Source organism: Neomonachus schauinslandi, chromosome 10 (assembly GCF_002201575.2).
Source record: "Neomonachus schauinslandi chromosome 10, ASM220157v2, whole genome shotgun sequence".
In the NCBI taxonomy this organism is placed as follows: domain Eukaryota; kingdom Metazoa; phylum Chordata; class Mammalia; order Carnivora; family Phocidae; genus Neomonachus; species Neomonachus schauinslandi.
The window spans coordinates 57,660,992-57,682,407 of record NC_058412.1 but is presented as its reverse complement, the minus strand read 5'-3'; the positions used below and the strand labels follow the sequence as shown (position 1 = coordinate 57,682,407).

At 35.6% G+C, this 21,416-nt stretch overlaps 1 protein-coding gene across 1 annotated transcript in view; it reads right to left on the bottom strand.

Annotated features, from left to right (window-relative positions):
• LOC110588787 (WD repeat containing planar cell polarity effector) overlaps positions 1-19,749 on the bottom strand; it is a 341,481-nt gene extending 321,732 nt beyond the window's left edge. Inside the window, exons 1-5 of the mRNA XM_021699173.1 lie at positions 19,671-19,749; positions 14,622-14,669; positions 13,730-13,780; positions 12,121-12,191; positions 11,803-11,862 (exon numbers count right to left, since the gene is read on the bottom strand). Of these exons, the coding sequence (XP_021554848.1) occupies positions 11,803-11,862; positions 12,121-12,191; positions 13,730-13,780; positions 14,622-14,669; positions 19,671-19,731 (291 nt within the window). The 5' untranslated portion in view covers positions 19,732-19,749. The remainder of the gene's footprint in view (positions 1-11,802; positions 11,863-12,120; positions 12,192-13,729; positions 13,781-14,621; positions 14,670-19,670) is intronic.
• Positions 19,750-21,416: the final 1,667 nt, after the last annotated feature.

The following is a 21,416-nucleotide window of genomic DNA, read 5'->3' as shown; positions in this document are numbered from 1 at the left end:
TTCTCTTTCTCCCTCTCCCTCTGCCCTTCCACCCGCTCTAAAACAAAACAAAACAAAACAAAACAAAACCGAAAAAAAAAAAAAAAGGGAGTGGTCAGTAGTGTTGAATCCTCCTGTGTATTTAAGATGACGCTTTTTTAAAAAAAAAAAGTTCATTGCATTTAGTAATATGGAGTTTTTTGTGACCTTCGTGGCAAGTTTTTCAGCATAATAATCAGGACAAAAGCGCAACTGGAGTTGGCTGAACCCTGAGTGAGCAATAAGGAAAGGGAGACTACAAATAGGGACAATTCTTTTGAGAAATTTGCTTTTGAAGGAAAGCAATAAGACCTGGTAGTACCAGTGATAAATAAGACCTGTGGTTATTTGTTTAAAAAGAAAGCAGTTGCTTTCTGCAAACCTATTTAAAAGCTAATTGGGAATCCCAGGGATCCCAAATAGCTTTGGGATAGCTATTTGGCCAAATAGCCAAAACAGTTTTGAAAAAGAACAAAGTTAGAAGATTCACATTACCTGATTTCAAAACATATTATAAAGCCACAGTAATCAAAATGGTGTGATTCTGCCATAGAGACAAACCTATAGACCAATGGAACAGAATAGGGAGCTCAGAAATAAACCCTCACAAATAATGCTCAAAGTGATCTTCAACAAGAGGGCCAAGACCATTCAAGAGGAAAGGACAGTCACTTCAACAAATGGTGTGGGAAATACTGGATATTCACATGCAAAAGAATGAAGGTGGACTCCTACACATACACAAAAATACCAAAATGGGTTAAAGATCTACACTTAGACACAAAAGTATAAAATCCCTCAAAGAAACCACAGGGAAGCAGCTTCATGACATTGGATTTGACAATGATTTCTTAAATATAATACCAAAAGCATAGACAACAAAAGCAAAAATAGACAAATGGAACTAGGTCAAACTTTAAGACTTTAATGTATTAAAGGACATAATCAACAGGTTAAAAAAGGCAATCCACACAATGGGAGAGCATATTTGCAAATCATACATCTGATAAGGGGTTAATATCCAGAATATATTTTTTAAACTCCTATAAATCAGTAACAAAAAATCATACAATCATTAAAAAATGGGTAAAACACATGAATAGACATTTCTCCAAAAAAAATATACAAATGGCCAACAAGCAAAGGAAATGATGTTCAACATCACTAATCACTAGAGAAATGCAAATCAAAACCACAATGAGATATCACTTCACACCCATTAGGATAGCAACTATCAAAAAAAAAAAAAGGAAAACAAAAAGTGTTGGTGAGGATGTAGAGAAACTGGAACCCTTGTGTACCATGCTAGGATTGTAAAATGGTACAATCGCTATGGAAGACAGTATGGAGTTTCCTCAAAAAACTAAAAATAGAACAATCATCTGATTCAACAATCCAACTTGTGGATATATATCCAAAAGAAATGAAAACAAGGTCTTGAAGAGATATTTGTACCCCAAGTTCATAGCAGCATTATTCACACAGTCAACAAAAGGAAGCAACCCAAATGTCCATCAGTGGATGAACAGATAAACTATGGTATATACATACAGTGCAATATTATTCAGCCTTAAAAAGGAAGGAATTCCTGTCACTTGCCACAACATGGATGAACCATGAGGATATTATGCTAAGTGAAATAAGTCAGTCACAGAAGAACAAATACTGCATGATTCTACTTATATGAGGTATCTAAAATAGTCAAAGTCACAGAAACAGAGAGTAGAATGGTGGTTGCCAGGGACTGGGAGGAGGGGGAAAGAGGATTTGTTGTTTAAGGGATATAAAGTTTCAGTTTCTCAAGATGAAAAAGTTCTGGAGATCTGTTTCACAACAATATGAATATATTTAGCATTACTGAACTACGCACTTAAAATTGGTTAAGATGGCAAATTTTATGTTTTTTTACCATAATAAAAATATTTTTTAAATAAAAAAAATCTTAAGTTGATTCAAAAGATCCAGTTAACAGAAAGTTTAAAAAGCAGGTCTGTGCTAGAAACTAAACATTTTATATATTTTAACTTCCTTCTTACAATAAACTTATAAGTTTTTATCTTCATTTTATAGTTAAATAAACTCTGGCACAGAGAGGTGAAGTAACTTCCCAAAGTCACACAGCTAGTAAAGCCAAGATTTGATACCATGAAGAATGAAGCAGTTTGTGCTTTCCACCATTATGCTACACATAAAACAAATGATAATCATTTGGGGTCCTGGAAGGCCAGAGGGCATGGGATCCAAAATCTAGGCCAGGGGCTCCCAAAGTTTCTCATTTCATGGCATCCTATATGTCTCAGTAATCTTATGGTGCCCCCAGGCCAAATGTAACTGCAGTTTCATTTAATAAATAGACTCCAACAACTTAATAGGTATTTATGTCCCAACAACTTAGTAGCCATTTGAAAACATAATAAAAAGAGATTGAAAGAAAAAAAATCAATTCCTCAATAATCATAGTTACTTTCTAATAGGATGTGTGAAATATGAAAATCAACAACAGACAGATTATTCAGATTTTGAACTCATTTAGCTTTCCATATATTTACTATTAACTATAACTGAATATATGAGGGAAATTCACAATCCTGAACTAGCTTCCTTTGGGGCAAAATACCTTGAAGCTTCCAAAACGTTATTAGAAATGAATGCCAAGGGCGGAGGCAGGGAAATTACAAGTTTCTTTAAAGAAATGCTTTAAAATGAAAACAATTAATAAAAGAAAGAACCATTTATGAAAAGAACAGGAAGGAAATGTTAGTTGATGATACAAAGATACATTATTATAAAGATCAAAATTTTCTTTGTGTCATAACCACGTTCCAAAACTGGGTTCATATCTTACTGTATTTTTAAGAGTAAATATTTACTGTATCAGTGAATTGTCATAGGTCATTAAACTCTGGATTGAGATCATCAAGCTATAATGTAAATTTTCTGTTTTTCCTGGAAAAGAATTAATTTTTTGCCTAAGAAAGAGTAATTATTAAGGCATGATATTAAATTGGCCAGCTGAACATTAAGATTACTAAGGTAGAGTATTGTATATGCACAAATATAGAGACACCTGTTCTTATTTTTAATGTAAATCTGTGGGAATGATGGCCATGGATGTGCAGTACTCAGAGCTTCTTCAGGAGGAACACAGGCTGGGAATCTGTGTCATAGTTGACTGACAAAAGCTACACTTTCCCTGGTGGCTACTAGCCAATGTCTGAGCATGGTCAGGTGCTAGTTCAACAGGGGACTCCTCTAATGAGCAACTTTGGCTCAGGGACTCCCCATTTATCCTCCCTGAAACTTTCTCAGCACCATGCTATAGCCTGAGGCCCTTCATACCCAATCTTCACTTTCTCCTTTCAGAGTTCAGACCAACATCCCAGTCAAAAGGCCCTTCCCACCTACTTTTGCTCTCTTCCCGCTTTCTCTCTCACATCTCCCCCATAAATCTCCTGCATTCCTAGTACATCTTCTTTTTCATCTTTATTTATTTATTTTTTAAGTGATCTCTACACTCAACATGAGGCTTAAACTCCTGACCCCGAGATCAAGAGTTGCATGCTTTACTGACTGAGGCAGCCAGGTGCCCCCTAGTACAGCTTGACATCTGCTTCTTAGAAGCACTCTGGGCATGTTTAAAAAAGATTTCAGGGCGCCTGGGTGGCTCAGTTGGTTAAGCGACTGCCTTTGGCTCAGGTCATGATCCTGGAGTTCCTGGATCGAGTCCCACATCAGGCTCCCTGCTCAGCAGGGAGTCTGCTTCTCCTTCTGACTCTCCTCCCTCTCATGCTCTCTGTCTCTCATTCTCTCTCTCACAAAAAAAAAAAAAAAAAAAGATTTCAATTAAAGGGGCACCTGGGTGGCTTAGTCGGTTAAGCATCTGCCTTCAGCTCAGGTCATGATCCCAGGGTTCTGGGATCGAGCCCCATGTCAGGCTCCCTGTTCAGTGGGGAGCCTGCTTCTCCCTCTCCCACTGGCACTCCCCCTGCTTGTGCCCTCTCTCTCTCTGTCAGATAAATAAAATCTTTTTAAAAAAAGATTTCAGTTGAAGAAATACATGTATAAATTATTAAAATGTTGAAGAATACCTGGAATTAAAACAACTGTTTACTGCCTATTCCCACCATAGCCTCTCATCCCACTTGCAAATGAGACCATTTTTAACTCTTACAGTAGCTCCTTCTGGTTCTATGCCCACATTTCTAAGCATGTTTTGTCACTTAGAATTGTATTCAGGTGCATGTAACAGAAACCTAAAAAACAGAGAACAAAGAAACAAAAAACCCAATCACTTAATAGAATGGGTTTGTTTTTCCTCACAGAACCAGAAATCTGCAGTTAGGCAGTCCATGCCTGATAAGACAGGTCCATGGTATCATCAGGTACCAGGCACCTACTTTTCATCCCCTCTCCCTTTATTAAGTGGCTTCTTGTGAACATTACTTGAGCAATTAATTCTCCTCTTTCCCTGAATCAGTTTTTCCCTCTCTATTGGGTCATTCCCATTAGCATACCAATTAGAAATAGATGTTATTTCTCCTATCTAAAAAAGAAATAAGAACCTCTTTTGACTCCACTTCTTCAAGCTCCTGCCCTATTTCTCCATTCTCCTTTATAACATAACCCCTTCTTATGTTGTTAATTCCTAATTTCCCCTTTCCCATTCTCTTCAATATATTCCATCCAGGCTCCTGTCCACACCATCTACTGAAACTGCCCTTATCCAAGTCACTGATGATCTCCATGCTATTCCATTCAATGGTCCATCTCAGGCATCTTGTTACTGGTTTCTTATGTAACAGTAACACTTCACTTTCTTCTTGAAACCTAGTTTCCAGGATATACACTCCCTCCAGTGTGCTCTGGCTACTCCTTCTTAGTCTCCTTGCTCTATCTCTCCCTTTCTCTATCTCCAATCCCCAAAAGCCAGAGGACCCCAGGATTCAGCCCTTCAGCTTCCGCTAGTTCGATATCTAAACTCACTCCCTTGGTGATCTTCATCAATCTCTTGGCTTTAATACCATCTGTGTGGCTCCCTCCCAAATTCATCTTTCCAACCCAGACTTTTCTCTCAACTATTTGACTTCTCCACTTGAATATCTAACGGCCTTTCAAACACTGATGTCCAAAACTGAGTTCTTGATATTTCACTCAAAAATGTCACTTTGGAATCTCTCCCATCTCAATAAATGGCAACTCCATTCTTCTAGCTGTTCAGAAATTTTTTTCTATCTACCACATTGATCCATCAGCAAATTCTGATGGCTCAAAATTCAAAATATACCCAGAATCTGGCCACTTCTCACCACTCAACCACTACCATCCAGTCAAGGCCACCATTATTCACCTGGACCATGGCAATAGACTTCTAACCTGTTCCATCTTCATTCTCTTCAATTCGTTCCTATCATAATACCCAGAGCGATCCAACTGAAAAGCGAATTAGATCAAGTTCCTCCTCGGCTCAAAACCTTTCAAGGGTATCCCATCTCACTTAGAGTAAAAGCCAAGTCCTATCAAAGGCCTAAAAGGTCCTATATAACTAGTGTCTAATTTCCTCTGATTTTAATTCCTGCTACTCTTTCTCCTTGCTCATTCCATTCTAGTCACGTTGACTCTTTCCCATTCTTCAAACATGTCAGGCATCCTCCCATCTCAGGGCCTTTGTATCTGCTGTTCCCTCTACCTGGGACTCTCTTTTCCAGGTATCTTCCATTGCTTGCTCCTTCATGCCTTAATCACATGGTATTTCAGTAAGGCCTTTCCTGGTCACCAAATACCAGGCCCATCATGCCCCACCATCCCCCACACTTAACCCCCTATCTTTCTTGCTTTGATTTTCTCTAACAGTTTTTACTTTCTTATATACTCTAAATTTTACTTATCAATATTTTCATGACTATCTCCCTACTGGAATGTAAACCACAGGGGAACAGGAATATTGGTCATTTTGTCTTTTTGTTCACTGGTATCCCCAGCATTGAGAATACTATCTGGCATATAGTAGACACAAAATATATATATATGCCTTGAGTGGAAAAAATGGTTAAAAATGGGCCCCTGCCCCTCAGGCATATCTCAGATCCAAACTAGAAGAAAGCAAAAAGCAGAAACTGAAAAGGCACATCCCAGGCGCGTCTGGCCTCTTAATAAGTTTTCTTGTAAGTCCTACCAGTGACCTGTGCTTACTTTGGCCAGAGCTACTTCATATAGCCACCTCCAGCTTCATAAAGGAACAGGGTAACTGAGTGCTTTAAACTGGTCACACTGCCACTGGGAACATCAGGGTCTGATCATAAAAAAAAATGGATATTGGGCAAGCAACTAGCAATGTCTTCCATATATTATTTATTTAGTCATTACTACTGATTTCCTATTATCATGAATCAAGATTTAATTCTCTTCTATCCTTTATCTCTTATTTATTATTTTTTTAAGTTCTGTATCAGATCAGGTATTAGAATTATCAGTTCCTTTTCTTCCCTCCCTCCCTCCAACATTCCTAGTAGAATCTTCTGTCCCCTGTCCCAATTTGGACTAGTTGCTCTCTAGGCCTAAGGCACAGTTATCATCCTAAGATTTCTCTTCACTTCTTTCTTATGAAAGATCCTCTATCTTTTTGTCATTCTGTTCTGCAGTACAGTGATATTTGAACTTTCTCTTTCAATTCTTCTATTAGTTTTTCTATTTAAATGATGTCATATTTTTAATTCCCAAGAGGCCCTTCCCTTTTCCCCAAGTATTCCTTTTTTAAAAATAGCTTCCTATTCTTGTTTTAAAGATGAACAGCTCCTCTTACATCTCTGTGGGTTAATTTTAATTCCCTGAATTTAGTTCTGTTTGTTGCACTGTCCCTGATTCTTTTAGTTTTTTTTAAACTCATACACAAAGATCTTGGATTTACAGGTGGAGAATTTCTTCAACAGTATCATAATCTCTAGCTCTCTGGTTATATTTTAAAGTAAGTCTCTTTAAAAATTGAATGAGAGCTTGTTATGCATTGGTAAGCTTATTAACTTATAACTCCACTATAAGGATATTGGTTGGCACATCTACCTTTTCAAAGGAAACTACCAAATATTGGTATCTATAGCCATTGCTCTGGGTCGACGGGTGGGGAGGGGGAATAATCTATTTTTTTCAGAGAAGGATCCCTTAAACAGGTTACACAGAGACTTACACCTCACGGCTAGAGAGGGGAAAGAGCTGAGGAAGATCTCACCATTCCAGATACAGACTCTCACTCAATCCCCTTATTCTCAGTCTAGCCACCTCACTTCTACTATGTATTGTGCTTAGCATCTTCAAATCCAGAAACCCTCTGGGTTGGTGTTTCCAGAAAATAATTATCCTATCTCATTTGTTCTTTATACAAACTGCCTCTAGTTTTCCTGTTTTATCCTACATCTTAATGCCACGCTAATCTCTATGGCTTCTCTCTAAACTCTTACTATCTTTTCACTAAACTTTATTATCTTTTTACCTGGTATCCTACAACTTAGTACTCATTAGTGTCTTAGTGATTTCATGTGTCTATATTCCTTGATTAGGTTATACTGGGGACTCAGCCCACATCTTACACTTCCTTAGTGCATCCCATAATGGTGGCACTCAATAAATACAGTGTGATAAGTTTTATATAAGTAATATACTGTTTCAAATAGTTGTAACTTGAAGTCATGGTTTGTCAATTATTATTTTATGAGAAAACCAAACTGATTTTCAATACAATTTGATGAAAGAGAAGATCAGCTAATGATGCTATCAACTCTACAACTGAGGAAATTATGATAAAATGAGTTCCATAAACTCACAATTTATCTGTGGTAGGCTTAGAAAATAATTTATATTCTTACATAGCACGTCAAGTAATTCATTATTAAGAACCAAAAAAGAAAACTATCTTTTCTTGCCATTTTTTTAAAGATATATTTATTTATTTTAGAGAGAGAAAGCATGAGCAGTGGGAGGGGCAGAGGAAGAGGGAGAGAGAGAATCCTCAAGCAGCCTTCCAGGTGAGCACAGAGCCCAGTGCAGGGCTCCATCCCAGGACCCTGAGATCATGACCCAGTCTGAAACCAAGAGTCAGCCGCTTAACCCAACTGAGCCACCCAGGCTCCCCACTGGCATTTTAAAATTGTATCTAGGCTCCCCACTGGCATATTAAAATTGTATCCAGAAATGTGGAACTGTTATAGAAAGAAATCAGGGTACAGCTAACTATATCATATACTTTTGTAGCTGACTATACATATTCGATTCAAATAATTTAATCTAAAATCGACATATATGATGTTATATCTATCTTAACGATAACATTGCTTTTAAATAATTATGTAATAACCTGTAAATATGAATGTAACTTAAAGCACAATAATTAAAAGAATTTAAAAATTCCACCATAGTGGTATACAATTTAATAGTCTCCGAATGCTGAAACTATTATTCCCTTTGTAAAATATTTATAAAATGAATAGTTTGTAAAATGGTTTAAGAAATTCAAAGTGGAAATTATTAAACACTTTCTTATAATAAAATGATTTTAGGAAAACCAAAAAAAAGAGAGAGAGATATTTTGATAGCTGGTGAAACTAAATCTCTAAATTACATCTCATACTTTTAATGCATTTCAAACTAGGAATAGGCATAGCCTGAAAAACCAACTTTAAAAAACAATTTTCATACAGAGCATATGTACAGGTAAATCTTGATTTAAAAACTTTTGAATTTGCAAGTGGAGGGAATTATTTTTAAATGGTACAATTTATAGGTCATTGGATCAACAACATGAACTAAGCGTTGGTTATGATGACAACCTATAAAATCTCATTATTCAACAGAGGGAAAAACCTAAGCTCAAAATGTATCCTCTGAAATCCTTTGTCTCTGTAGTTGTCCCGCTGATTTCCAAACAGTTAGACCTTTTGAAGAAATAACGATCCCTTAAAAAGAAGACAACCAAGATAAGTTCCGTAAGTCTTAAATTTGCCATTTTGGGGGGTAAAAGATTTACATTAGTTGAGGAGTGGCCATAATCAAAGACTGAGAGTTCAACTATGTTGGCACCAAGGTACTGAGGAACTTTAATTTCATCCCCTTTTTAAGAGTATGTTGTGGTCAGTTGTCACCATTTTAGGGCTAAATATATGGGAAAAACTACTAATAGAAATTTAAGCCTGGGGGCGCCTGGGTGGCTTAGTCGTTAAGCGTCTGCCTTTGGCTCAGGTCATGATCCCAGGGTCCTGGGATTGAGCCCCGGATCAGGCTCCCTGCTCTGCGGGAAGCCTGCTTCTCTCTCTCCCACTCCCCCTGCTTGTGTTCCCTCTCTCACTGTGTCTCTCTCTGTCAAATAAATAAATAAAATCTTAAAAAAAAAAAAAAAAGAAATTTAAGCCTGTATTATGGAGGAGCCACCACACCTCACAAAAGGAGGACCCTTGAGTAACTTGGGGAGTACTTCTTTTGTAACTAACAAAATGTTAAGGGGATCCTTTTAAAAATTTAGTTTGAGCACCAAATTTTTAATTTACTATGATATTAGAGATCTTTAGGATAATGCACATACACACATATTTTTAGAAGACTTAGCTCACAGTCTTGTTTAGAAATTGAGGAAGTGGATAAATAATGTTAGGAAGTCTTTCAAAGGCCCTAAAGATATGGGGACTAATCAGGATGGGCAGGGTGGAAGTCAAGTTATCTTATTAAAATATACCATCACATTAAGAATGTGCTGGTAGTAAAAGGTGTATTTTAGGAATAACTTATCAATCACACAAATAAAGCACAAAATATGACAGAACATACAGAAAAATACACTTCACTGGAAATATTAAAAGCGACTCATTGGTACAAAAGCCTAAGAAACCACTGTTGTTGGTTTGCTATAAATTACAGAAGTAATTTTATATATATTCTATCATGAAAATTCCTTTTCTGCATTGAAGTAATTTAATAATGAGGGACGTCCTCCTCCTTATTCCCCCTATATACAAATACATACAAACTTGCTTAAAAATTAAAATGCAATAACATCTATTTATAAAGGATTGCCTATGGGTGCCTGGGTGGCTCAGTCGGTTAAGTGTCTGCCTTCAGCTCAGGTCATGATCTCGGAGTCCTGGGATTGAGCCCCTGGTTGGGCTCCCTGCTGAGCAGGGAGCCTACTTCTCCCTCTCCCTCTGCCTCTCCCCCTACCTGTGCTGTGCGCTTTTTCTCTGTCAAATAAATAAAATCTTTTTTAAAAAATTAAAATTAAAAAAAATAAAAAGGATTGCATACTGGGATGCTTCACTGCATATTTTAAGATGCCTGACATGTTCCAACTTACCCTGTGCAATGGTAAGGGTGGAGGCCACAAGACAGATCTCTTACTATGGGTAGTAGGCTTGCCCTCCAGTCAAATTATTTTGAGCTTGCTTTTAAGGTGAGTAATTGCATTGAGAAGTACAATGAGTTGTACTAAGTTTAAAACTTCCTGGAGCATATTTTGTATTAAAGTTTTAAAGTTTGATTAAAACTTTAATAAAAACAAATTATGAATTTTTAAATAATTTCATTCTTTTGGATAGAATCCTAAGTCAAATTTAGAAAGTATTATGCTGCTAATAATATTAATTCAGCCTTGCAAACAGTCTCTGGAAAAAAATGATTTATGCCATTTGAGGAGGTAACTAGTTACCTTCATGAATAAAAGTAGGCTAGTTTAAACAAAAAATGAGGAAAAACTAGAGTCCATTAAAATGATAGTCTATATTCAAATACTCAATTAAGATATGCTCATAATAACTACAAATTCAATGTTATAGATTTATGGATAGAGCCATAGGCCTAAACTTCAAACAAGAATAGTTAGACCTAAAATAAATCACATTATAAACAAGTAGGAATTTAAATTCATATAGGATATTCAATTCCATAAAACAGTTATAATTATTAGTAGTACTAATGTAACTTCAATTACACATATGAGTAGAATATGACTGATTCTTTTAATCACAAACAAGATTTTTCTAGGCAACTAGTATTTCTTAAGCCTATAAACAAAGCTAAGGCATTTGTCCATTATTTTCTGATCAATGGTCACTAATTATTATGTCCTGAATCTAGACCCATTCAACATGTAGCTCATGCTGTCTACGTCCTAACTGTGCTAACAGAACTTTCTGTGATGGAAATGTTCTTTATCTATATATGACAACATGTGGCTATTGAGCACTTAAAATGTGGGTAGCACAACCGAGGAACTGAATTTTTAACTTTCTTTAATTTTGATTAGTTTAAATTTATTTTTAAATAACCACAGGTGACTGGTGGCTATTGTATTAAACAGCACAACTTAAAGGGTTCAAAAAATAAGAGCAAATGTCTTATGTTAGGTCTAACTCCAGTCTGCTTGCTGGTTTCCATAAGCATGGTACTCACAAATGCTTATTAGAGTAATATGCCAAAAAACCTTCTGTCCTGTGCTTTTATCTTCACTCAAAAATATGATTAAATCTATGCCAGGAAACATCTAATACAACATTCAGACAAATCTAAACAAAAAATACCATTTTTATTAGCGTTCACAGTGTCAGTACAACTATATTGATTAATGAGGCAGCCTGGTGGGTGTGTCAATCTGTCTAATGTTAGTTCTAGAATGACTAGAATTCAAACTATGAAATATCCACTCCTAAAAAGTTTTTGTCCATTATCTATCATAAACACAAGAATACCAATTACTGCATAGTTTTCAGCTCCATTGGTTAAACACTGCAAAAGTATGTCAAACCATTTTACCTGACAGACATATTTGTTCTTCCATTTGCTCAGCACACAGTGACTGTTTTGCATCAATTCCTGAAGGAAACAGAAAAAGAGAGAGTGCAGTTGGCTATACACATTGTTGTTATCAGAGTGCTTCTGATTTGCAAGCGCAAAAAAAAAAAAAAAAGATCAGCATGCCACACAAAGCTGCAACTGTGTTGGAACTCCTCACTAGACAAAAGCAAAGCTATCATCACCAGGAGAGTTGATCCTTTATGAAAATTAAAACTGTTGAAAGATGTTCTAAAACAGATTTGTTTGTTGCCATTTTTGAAACTTTTGGAAAGATACCTCCAACTCCTTGAGTGAGTCTCGAAGTTTTTCTGGGCGTCTATTTTTGAGTGTCCACGGATAATCTCGTGCTGGCAAATGAAATATGTACTACAGTTAGTTAAACAAGATTTAAAAAGGAAACTCTGCTTAGCAGTGTGCCTTAGGAGGATTAAAATAAAACACCTCCTTAATTGAGAGGAAGTGGGCTTCATTTCCATCATCAAATAACAGCCTTTTGAAAGGCTTTGTCATAGGAACAGGATTTTTACCACAAAACAACCTTGGTGATCATAATTTTATAATGACAACCAACACGGCTCAGAGAATCCCTGGGAAAGTTTTCTAGTCTTGTGAATCTAGTACCTAGTTGTAAATGACCAACTCTTTACCAGAGAATTAACTTTCTCATATAAATAATTAAAAGTTCAATCCAAAAGAAATTCCAAATTCTGCAAGTAACCCTCTCAGACCTGAAAATTCCTACAAGTGACTGGATATACTGAGGAAAGAAATAAAACACAAAATATGATGCACAGAACATAAATTTAAAAGGAAGCATCACCTATTAAAACTTTATTTAAAATGATCCTCTTTAAAATGTACACAATTCAATAATGATAAGCCTTTGTTTTGTTTTAAATGCATTTAATTAAAAGATAAAATTATTTAGTAAAATCTCAATATTAGCCTAAGACAAACTAAAAATAGTTTTATGTAAAAGAACAAAATTTTAAATTCATTTAACCATATCTATTTCATCACGAAAATTCATCTTTGAATTCTAAATAATAATTCTAAAAAAAGAGTTGTATGTATGTGTGTATATCCTGTGTGCGTACTCATAGTATATACAGACATTTAAATTTTATAGTAGAATTACTATTTATCTTATTTCAGCAAATTAATTTCATTCTATAAGCATAATGTATGATGTATACAGCATATATGCAAATTTTTAAATTTATATTGTAGTTACTAATACAGCATTGAAAAAAATTAAATGTCACCTTGCCCATTTAAAACAAGGGAAAAAGTAGGACTTTCAGCTCCACCTGTATTCCAAATAAAAGTTAAATTATATTTAATTTCCAATCATTAAAGCCATCTTTCATTGTAGCCATATTATCATATCTATATATCTGAGAACAGAAAAGACTAGAAAGAATAAAATGCTAATACTAATCATTACAAATTTCTTTTTTTTTTTTTTTACAAATTTTATTTTCTTAAAATGGGTAAAACATATAAACAATTTAGGCATGGTGTGTGTAACAAAATGTTATCAGAATTTAAGTATGACACACTTATTTTAAATATATTAAATGATATAAATATGGTTCATTAAGAAAGTTTATGTTTACACAGGCATATATCTTATCAAAACTGGATAGAGATTTCAATGGTCTAAATTAGAAATGCCTACCACATATAATTCTCACTCATATGTTTATATACCTAAACAGTGGGAATTTATAATTTTAAGATATTTGTGCAGAAAGCTTAAAATATTTTTAGTATATGTGCTGCCGAAGCGAGCACAGCTTAAAATATTTTTTAAGACTGAATCTTCAGGGATATTCAAGTTCCAGTTTTATAATAATTACACAAAAGTATAAAGTAAGCTTACATTCTGCCAGCTTCTGCTTTTCTTCTAAGTTACCATGCTCTGTCACTGATACTATGGCAGGAGAAAGAAGGAAAGAAGAAAAAAAAAGTGGAAATTATTTTAATTAAAATACTTTGTATTTTAAATGCACACATATAATGTATATTATCACATTGCTGAGACTAACAAATTATGCTAAATTTTTTAAAGGCAGTTGGAAAAAAAATGCCATAATGTGGATGTTTTCATTTCATAGACGTATTTCCTAAATTTGTAGTAAAAAGGCTTACACAGCACAACAGGTGGGCCAATATCCTGAGCTCACAATCTCATCAGATAGGGAAAAGAAAAACGGCAATGGAGTCTAGAACAGAAGCTGCTTCAGTCTGTCATCAGAATCATGAAGTTAGCCTATTAACCACCAAGCTAAGCACACAGGATGCCCACACAAGCCCCACTTCAACAGACCAAAACAGGAAGTAACTAGCTAGAAAGACCTTTTGGCCCATCATGAAACTTCTGGGATTAACAGGATTAATCAGATAAAGAAAATTGATCATTCACTCAGAAATGCCTATTTCAGATATCAGGTAAGGATCCAGGAGGCCAGCAACAGTGGGACCCACGCATTAACAATGCCCTCTACTGGGACACTGATAGATAAACGTGAATAGACTGTCCAGTTATCGGTTGGATCGGCAGTAAAATGAAAATTTTCATGTTCTTCTACAGTATTTTCTCGATATTGCTTTATTTTATATAGAACAGATTTCAACCTCAGTATTTTTCTAAAGAACTGAAATGACTTTTTTTAACTTTAGAATTTAAAGCTCAAAAAAAGAGTTTTTAATAGTATTTTATAGTTTAGAATATTTCATTTATAAAAATTAGTTGAGTAGAATAGACAGTTTACCTGGTGGGTCTTTCTTGTCATAATACTGGTAGATCCCTATGTCTCTATCTATGGAAAAGAAGAAATAACATTAGATTATGGTAAAAAGTTCTGGAGAATAAGAAACCAAACCGTATTATATGATACAGCAGGACTGGGGTTAGGGGGCAGGTAGGCGAGGACAGAAACAATCTTTTTATGTTACTATAAATTAATAAGTTCAAAAGTATCTGGACATGAGTTCATCTATTCTAGGGATATGCAGGAACTGGAAGGTTTATCAATCTAATCTAAAAAGATTTACACAAAACTACAAGGGCATGAGGAAAGGAGTAGTAAAAAAAAAAAAAAAACAAATCAAGGAAGACCAACTTTTTTCTTTCACACTTCCTCTGATATTTTTCACGGGGTGGGGGTGGGGGCTAACAAAAGGAACTGCCACTAAGCAATGCCAAATGAAATTAGCCCTGTTTCTGAGCTATTGCTTTCTTTTCTCCAGCTTAGCTGGAAGCTAGTATGGTGCTTGGGGGAAATTTGCAGGAGAGGAAGAGAAAATTAGAGGAAACATACGTATGGTTAAGTTATCTGAAGCTTGTTTAGACTCAAAAAACCTTCAAAACCCATTCAAATTCAGGTGCTCTTCTGGGGGTACAAAAGCAAAAGCAAGGCTTCCCAGATGTTGAGAGTGATTTAACCAAGAACTCTGTCCTTGCAATTGAATTACAGGAAAACCAAATAATCGTGCCCATTTTATTCGTATCTGTAAATAGTGAAATATCTTTTTCTTTGAAGTAATAGTTGTTTCCCTCCATGCAAAATAATTCTAGTTACTAACAAAAGGATACAACTGTTTCTCAAGTAGTGGAAGCAGTACAGGCTGCCCCCTAGTGACTGACTGCTCCAAACTTTCTCAAACTGAAACATGAAACTTGAAAAAAAAATGTATTATAGCTATAATTTTTATTTTTATTATTTTAAAGATTTATTGATTTATTTACATAATCTCTACACCCAACATGGGGCTCAAAATCACAACCCCAAAATCAAGAGTCACATGCTCCACCAACTGAGCCAGCCAGGTGTCCCATATAATTAACTTTTCAAATAGAGTTTTTCAAAAGAGTCAATCCTGTGTACTTATTAAAGTTCCATTCTATTCATCATGCCACTAATTGGGACATATAATTTTTTTAAGATTTTATTTTTAAGTAATCTCTACATCCAATGTGGGGCTCAAACTTACAACCCCGAGATCAAGAGTCACATGCTCTACTGACTGAGCCAGTCAGGCGCCCCACATACTTCTTTTTAAAGAATATTTGCATTGATACCGCTTTGAGCTTTGTAGAAAAATATCATTAATTATGATATTACCAATGTCTTTGGGGGTATAAAAAGATTGCTATTTTTGGCTTCCTATCTTTTTAAAATATGTAATTCAAACATGGCAGGGCTTTAAAAAGTTCAGGTATACTGCTCAAGTCTTTCAACATAAGCAACACTGCCACACTGTATATGTTCTAGCCCTCTCCTCCTTAGAGAGAACTATTTTCAACTATGAGCTGTTTCTTCTGTATATTCCTCCATATTTATAAATAGTTTTCTCACTCTAATATTTCTTGATTCTTCAGTTGTAGATATTATCTATTGCCTATCCACTATGGAAATTGAGAATTCAGTTATCTTTTACCACTGTGTACCCCTCCCTACCTACAGACACTTGACTTACACTTCTCCCCATCCTCCCAATATAATTAGAGCACAATTTTTGGTTAAATCAGTGCTTACAATATTAATGAATACATAAACACTATTCACAACCGAAGCATGGGGTAGGTACACTATATGATTGCATTTCCTTTTTTTATACAACTTCCCTGATGTTAAAAATTGCCTTGTTTTTTATTTGCTTTAAAAGAATGTTAACACAGGTGCCTGGGTGGCTCAGTCGGTTAAGCATCTGCCTTAGGCTCAGGTCATGATCCTAAGATCCTGGGATAGAGCCCCACATCGGGCTCCCTGCTCAGCAGGGAGTCTGCTTCTCCCTCTCCCTCTACCCCTCCCCCCTGCTGGTGCTCTCTCTCTCTCTCTCAAATAAATAAAAGCTTTTTAAAGAATGTTAACACTAATTAATCTCCAATATACTCTCACATTTCAATGACTAATCAGTATAATTTTTTCATTGGCAACATCTCCCCTAGAGCCTCATGATCCAGTACTATTCTGGACTGCCCAACTTCTAGGACTGATGCACAGATACTGTCTATTTTCCTGACTAGACAGATGTGCCTTCTGTCTTGGATTAATTCCCTTTTTTGGCAAGACACATATGCTCTGGTAGTTTAATGAGAAAAGGAAGGTAAATTTGGTGAGTATTTACAAAGCTGAAAATGTCTTCTGACAACTAACTGACTGGCTGGGGAGAGAATACTAAGTTGGAAATAATTTCTCTCTGAATTTTGAAGACATCATTCCATTGCTTCATAGTGTCCACTATCAGTGTTAAAAAGGCCAAGGACAATCTGAGTTCCAACCCTTTGTATGTGATCCATTTGTTCTTTTTTTTGCTATAAGATCTCTGGATTTTTTCTTTATGCTCAGTGTTCTGAAATTTCACGCTGATGTGCCTTCATATATGTCTTCTTCCATTCATTGTGTTCAGTACTTACAGGACTTTTCAACCTATAAACTCATTTTCTTAGTTCTAGGAAAATTTCTAGTAATATTTCTTTGATAATTTCTTTGCTTCCTCTTCGCTGCTTTTCCCAGAATTAGTAATTGAGTGTAGTATTCCTATGTTGAGACTCTACTATTCTTATCGCTCCTGTTTATTAATCTTATCTTTTGTCACAGCATTCATTTCACTTTTTTCTATCAGATTTTCTATCTATTGTTTTTGAACTTCCTCTAAATGCAATCATACTATTTGTACTCTTTTGCAACTTACTTTTTTTTTTTTGCCCAATATTATATTCTTGACATTCACTGATGCTGTTGCATACAGCTATAACGCATTCACTTTCTCTGTTGCATAAATGTATTTTTTTTTTTAAAGATTTCATTTATTTATTTGACAGAGAGAGAGATAGCGAGAGCAGGAACACAAGCAGGGGGAGTGGGAGAGGGAGAAGCAGGCTTCCCGCCGAGCAGGGAGCCTGATGTGGGACTCGATCCCAGGACCCTGGGATCATGACCTGAGCCGAAGGCAGACGCTTAACGACTGAGCCACCCAGGCGCCCCGCATAAATGTATTTATCCATTCTCCTGCTGGGTTGTTTCTAGTTGCCTGCGTCATGAACAGTACTATTATGAACATTTTGGTACGTGTCTCCTGGTGCACAAGTGTCAGGGCTTTTGCTAGAGTATATACCCAGGAGTGGAATTACTGGTCAATAGGTGACATATAGCTCCCACTATACTAGATAATGTCAAATTGTTTCCTAAAGTGGTTGCACCAATTTATACTTTCACTAGCAGTGAAATAAGCTGAATTTCTTCCTGTGGTTTTTTTTTTTTTTTTTCTCTCTTCTATTTTTGGAGAGAATTCTTTTGTTGTTGCTCTTTTGAGTTTAAAATCTTTTTCTGCTATTTTTAATTTCCAAGAGGTCAGAATCACTTTCCAGTGTTTTCTGAAACTTCTGTATTTTGTTTCTTGCTTGCTCTTCATATTTAAAAATGAGGCACTAGAAAACTGATTAAAAGCTCTGTGTACATGAAGAGGGCTTGCCAACTGGTGGGCTTCACTGATCAGCCAGGGACCAGGGTGTTTCACTGGAGGACCCCCTCAAATGTCAATGTCAATAGGTCTTCTCTTTGGGGTCATGCAGTTGCTCCAGGCCCTCAAACTCCTTCTTTCTTGGAAAGTACACAACTGGCTGTGACACATTTCAGAATCAAGCGGGATTAAGAGGACTTCACCCATCAGTACGTAGGTTTTCACTTCATCACTATTTTCACTTCAGTACCTTTCCCCTGTCTTCTTTTCCTGAGGCTGATGTCTCCAAGTTTAGAGCCTCTCTAATTAAATACTTCCACATGTATGAGAGGTGTCTCACCACTTCATAAGCAAAATTTCAAGTCCTTTTGTTGTCACCCTCATACTGAATGAATCCCCATCCTTCTGCAGTATCTGGCTTCTCAAATTTCTGTACCTTTCTGGAATTCTGAGACACAGAGTGGCTGTCTTTGGAATTCTCTTCTGTAGACATTTGATATTCAGATTTTTAAGTTTTGCTAATTCCTCCATCCCTTCCATCTTCCAAAAATTGCGCAATTGCAATTGTCTCCTCTCCTATTCTCTTAGTCCTTGTGGGTTTATGCCTTCTTTAATTCATTTATTCTCATTTTAGAAGAATTTGGGGAGGAAGCGAATGTGTTTTTAAATCTCCCTTGTTTAACTGGAAATTCTATCCTTAGCACATTTTAAGCAAAGTAAACTTAGTGAAATTATAATTACATTTGCAAGGCAAACCATCTTCTTAGTAATGATGCTAAAGGCATATAAATAAAACTCTCCTTCTAAATACTAGAGTTGTTTTGGATAATCAAAGAGGAGAAGATATTTTAACAGTTATTTCCTAACAATACATACTTTATGCTAAAATACTAATAAGCATCATTAAAACATACTTACGTTACTCCTGTCCTCCAAAATGTGAAATGAAAGAATATAAACATAATTAATTGTACATCTTAGCTGTATGTTTGAAATATTATCTTAATATCGAATAGAAATACCCTTACCATTAGCTAGCCTGCAAATATTTATGAATATATATCAGTCGTTATGAACAATCCCAGGAAAAACCTGAACATGTATGTATCCTAAAAGGAAACTAATATTAGGCCAATAAAATTAATTTCATAACAGAAAATCTAACTCAAGTTGAAAAAAATAACTTTTTCAGAGTAACTAAAAAGAATTATTTTTCATTAACCAGTTTTTCATTAAGTATAAGAAAATAATGCAATTCTAGCTAGAGAATCCAGGCTCTAACCTTTGCTAGTACTTACTTATAACATTATAACTTATATTTGAAAAATACTGAAATTAACCCAGAGCTCACTTACCCCCAATGTGTAAGGTATTCTTCAAAGACCACAGGTGCAGTTCAGTCAAGCAGAAAGACATCTGATGGCAGAAGAAATCTCTGTCCTGTTTCAAAAATAGTTAAAAAGAGATGCCAATTATTGTCAATAAAACCAGATCCCTTAGAAAAATAACAATCATTTGACACTACTCATATTTGAGATATGGCGTCCATTAGAATAAACATATTTTAACATATCCTTGGTTAACCATCCAGAAATAAACTCTAGAAAAAGAAAAATACACTCTTCCTAAATGTAGTATGCCATCTCACTGAGAAATGTGGTAAGAAGAATATATGTATTTGAATTTTCAGTAACTTGTTTGATTTTTAAGGCTCTGAGTATATTTAGAATTATTTAGTATTTAAGCATTTTTAAAACATTTTAAGAAAAGGAAACATCTGTTAGGTAATTATTAAGTACAAACACATTTTGTGGTGTATTTTTAATATACAAAGCAAATATTTATGATCTCCCACATACAAACAAGCTAATTAAAATGGAATTTGCAAGGTAAATTACTATTATAAGAAACATTTACTTAAAGGTAAACTGTGTAAAACCACATTAGCATTCAGAAAAGTTTGTTAATCTGCATGTCATGATAGATTCAGATATTCTACTCTAAATACATTAAGATGGAAAAAACAAGATAACAAAAACAGTTCATTGAGTATTTCCTCCCAGTTTTAATATCAGGGGCTAGTGATGGATATTACTGATACTTTTTCATGAAGCAGTACGTCATTAATTTGGACTAATTGGAGAAAGGCCAATATGAATCAGAAAAAAATGTCAACATTTTACAAATATTTTATAACTTCCAAATGTTTGCTTAGAAATACATGTAGTACTATACTATATGAATAGTTCACTATATATTAGAAATATGTAAACTGGGCGCCTGGGTGGCTCAGTTGGTTAAGCGACTGCCTTCGGCTCAGGTCATGATCCTGGAGTCCCGGGATCGAGTCCCGCATCGGGCTCCCTGCTCGCCAGGGAGTCTGCTTCTCCCTCTGACCCTCCTCCCTCTCATGCTCTCTGTCTCTCATTCTCTCTCTCTCAAATAAATAAATAAAATCTTTAAAAAAAAAAAAGAAATATGTAAACTACTGATACTTTCTTTATAGAGATAATAAAAAAATTGCTCTTTCCAATAAACTTCTGAATAACAAAGAAAGCTTGAAAAATATTTTATGACATCTTTAGACAGAAGAAAAAGCCCCCAGCTTCTTTAATATTAGGAGTGACTAAAAATATTTCCCATACTATTCATATGGGTGATAACCCAAAATAATTTTATTTTTAAAGATCTTATTTATTTATTTGACAGAGAGAGAGGGAACACAAGCATGGGGAGTGGGAGAGGGAGAAGCCAGACTCCCGCCGAGCGGGGAGCCCGATGCAGGGCTCAATCCCAGGACCCTGGGATCATGACCTGAGCCGAAGGCAGATGCCTAATTACTGAGCCACCCAGGCACCCCACAAAATAATTTTAGACGTAGTACACACTTCTTCCTTCCTTCCTTCACCGTTACATTTGATGTCACTGTATTTACAATAATCAAGAAAGAGATGCGTGTTCAAATAACAAGATGCAGTGTGCCAATACTGAAATGGCAGAGTGAACAATGTGGCAGCATGGAAGAAGAGCCAAGCCTGCCTGGAACAGTGGGGCTCTGAGAAAGCTACAGAGAAGTTGTGAAATGTTAGCAGGACCTGAAA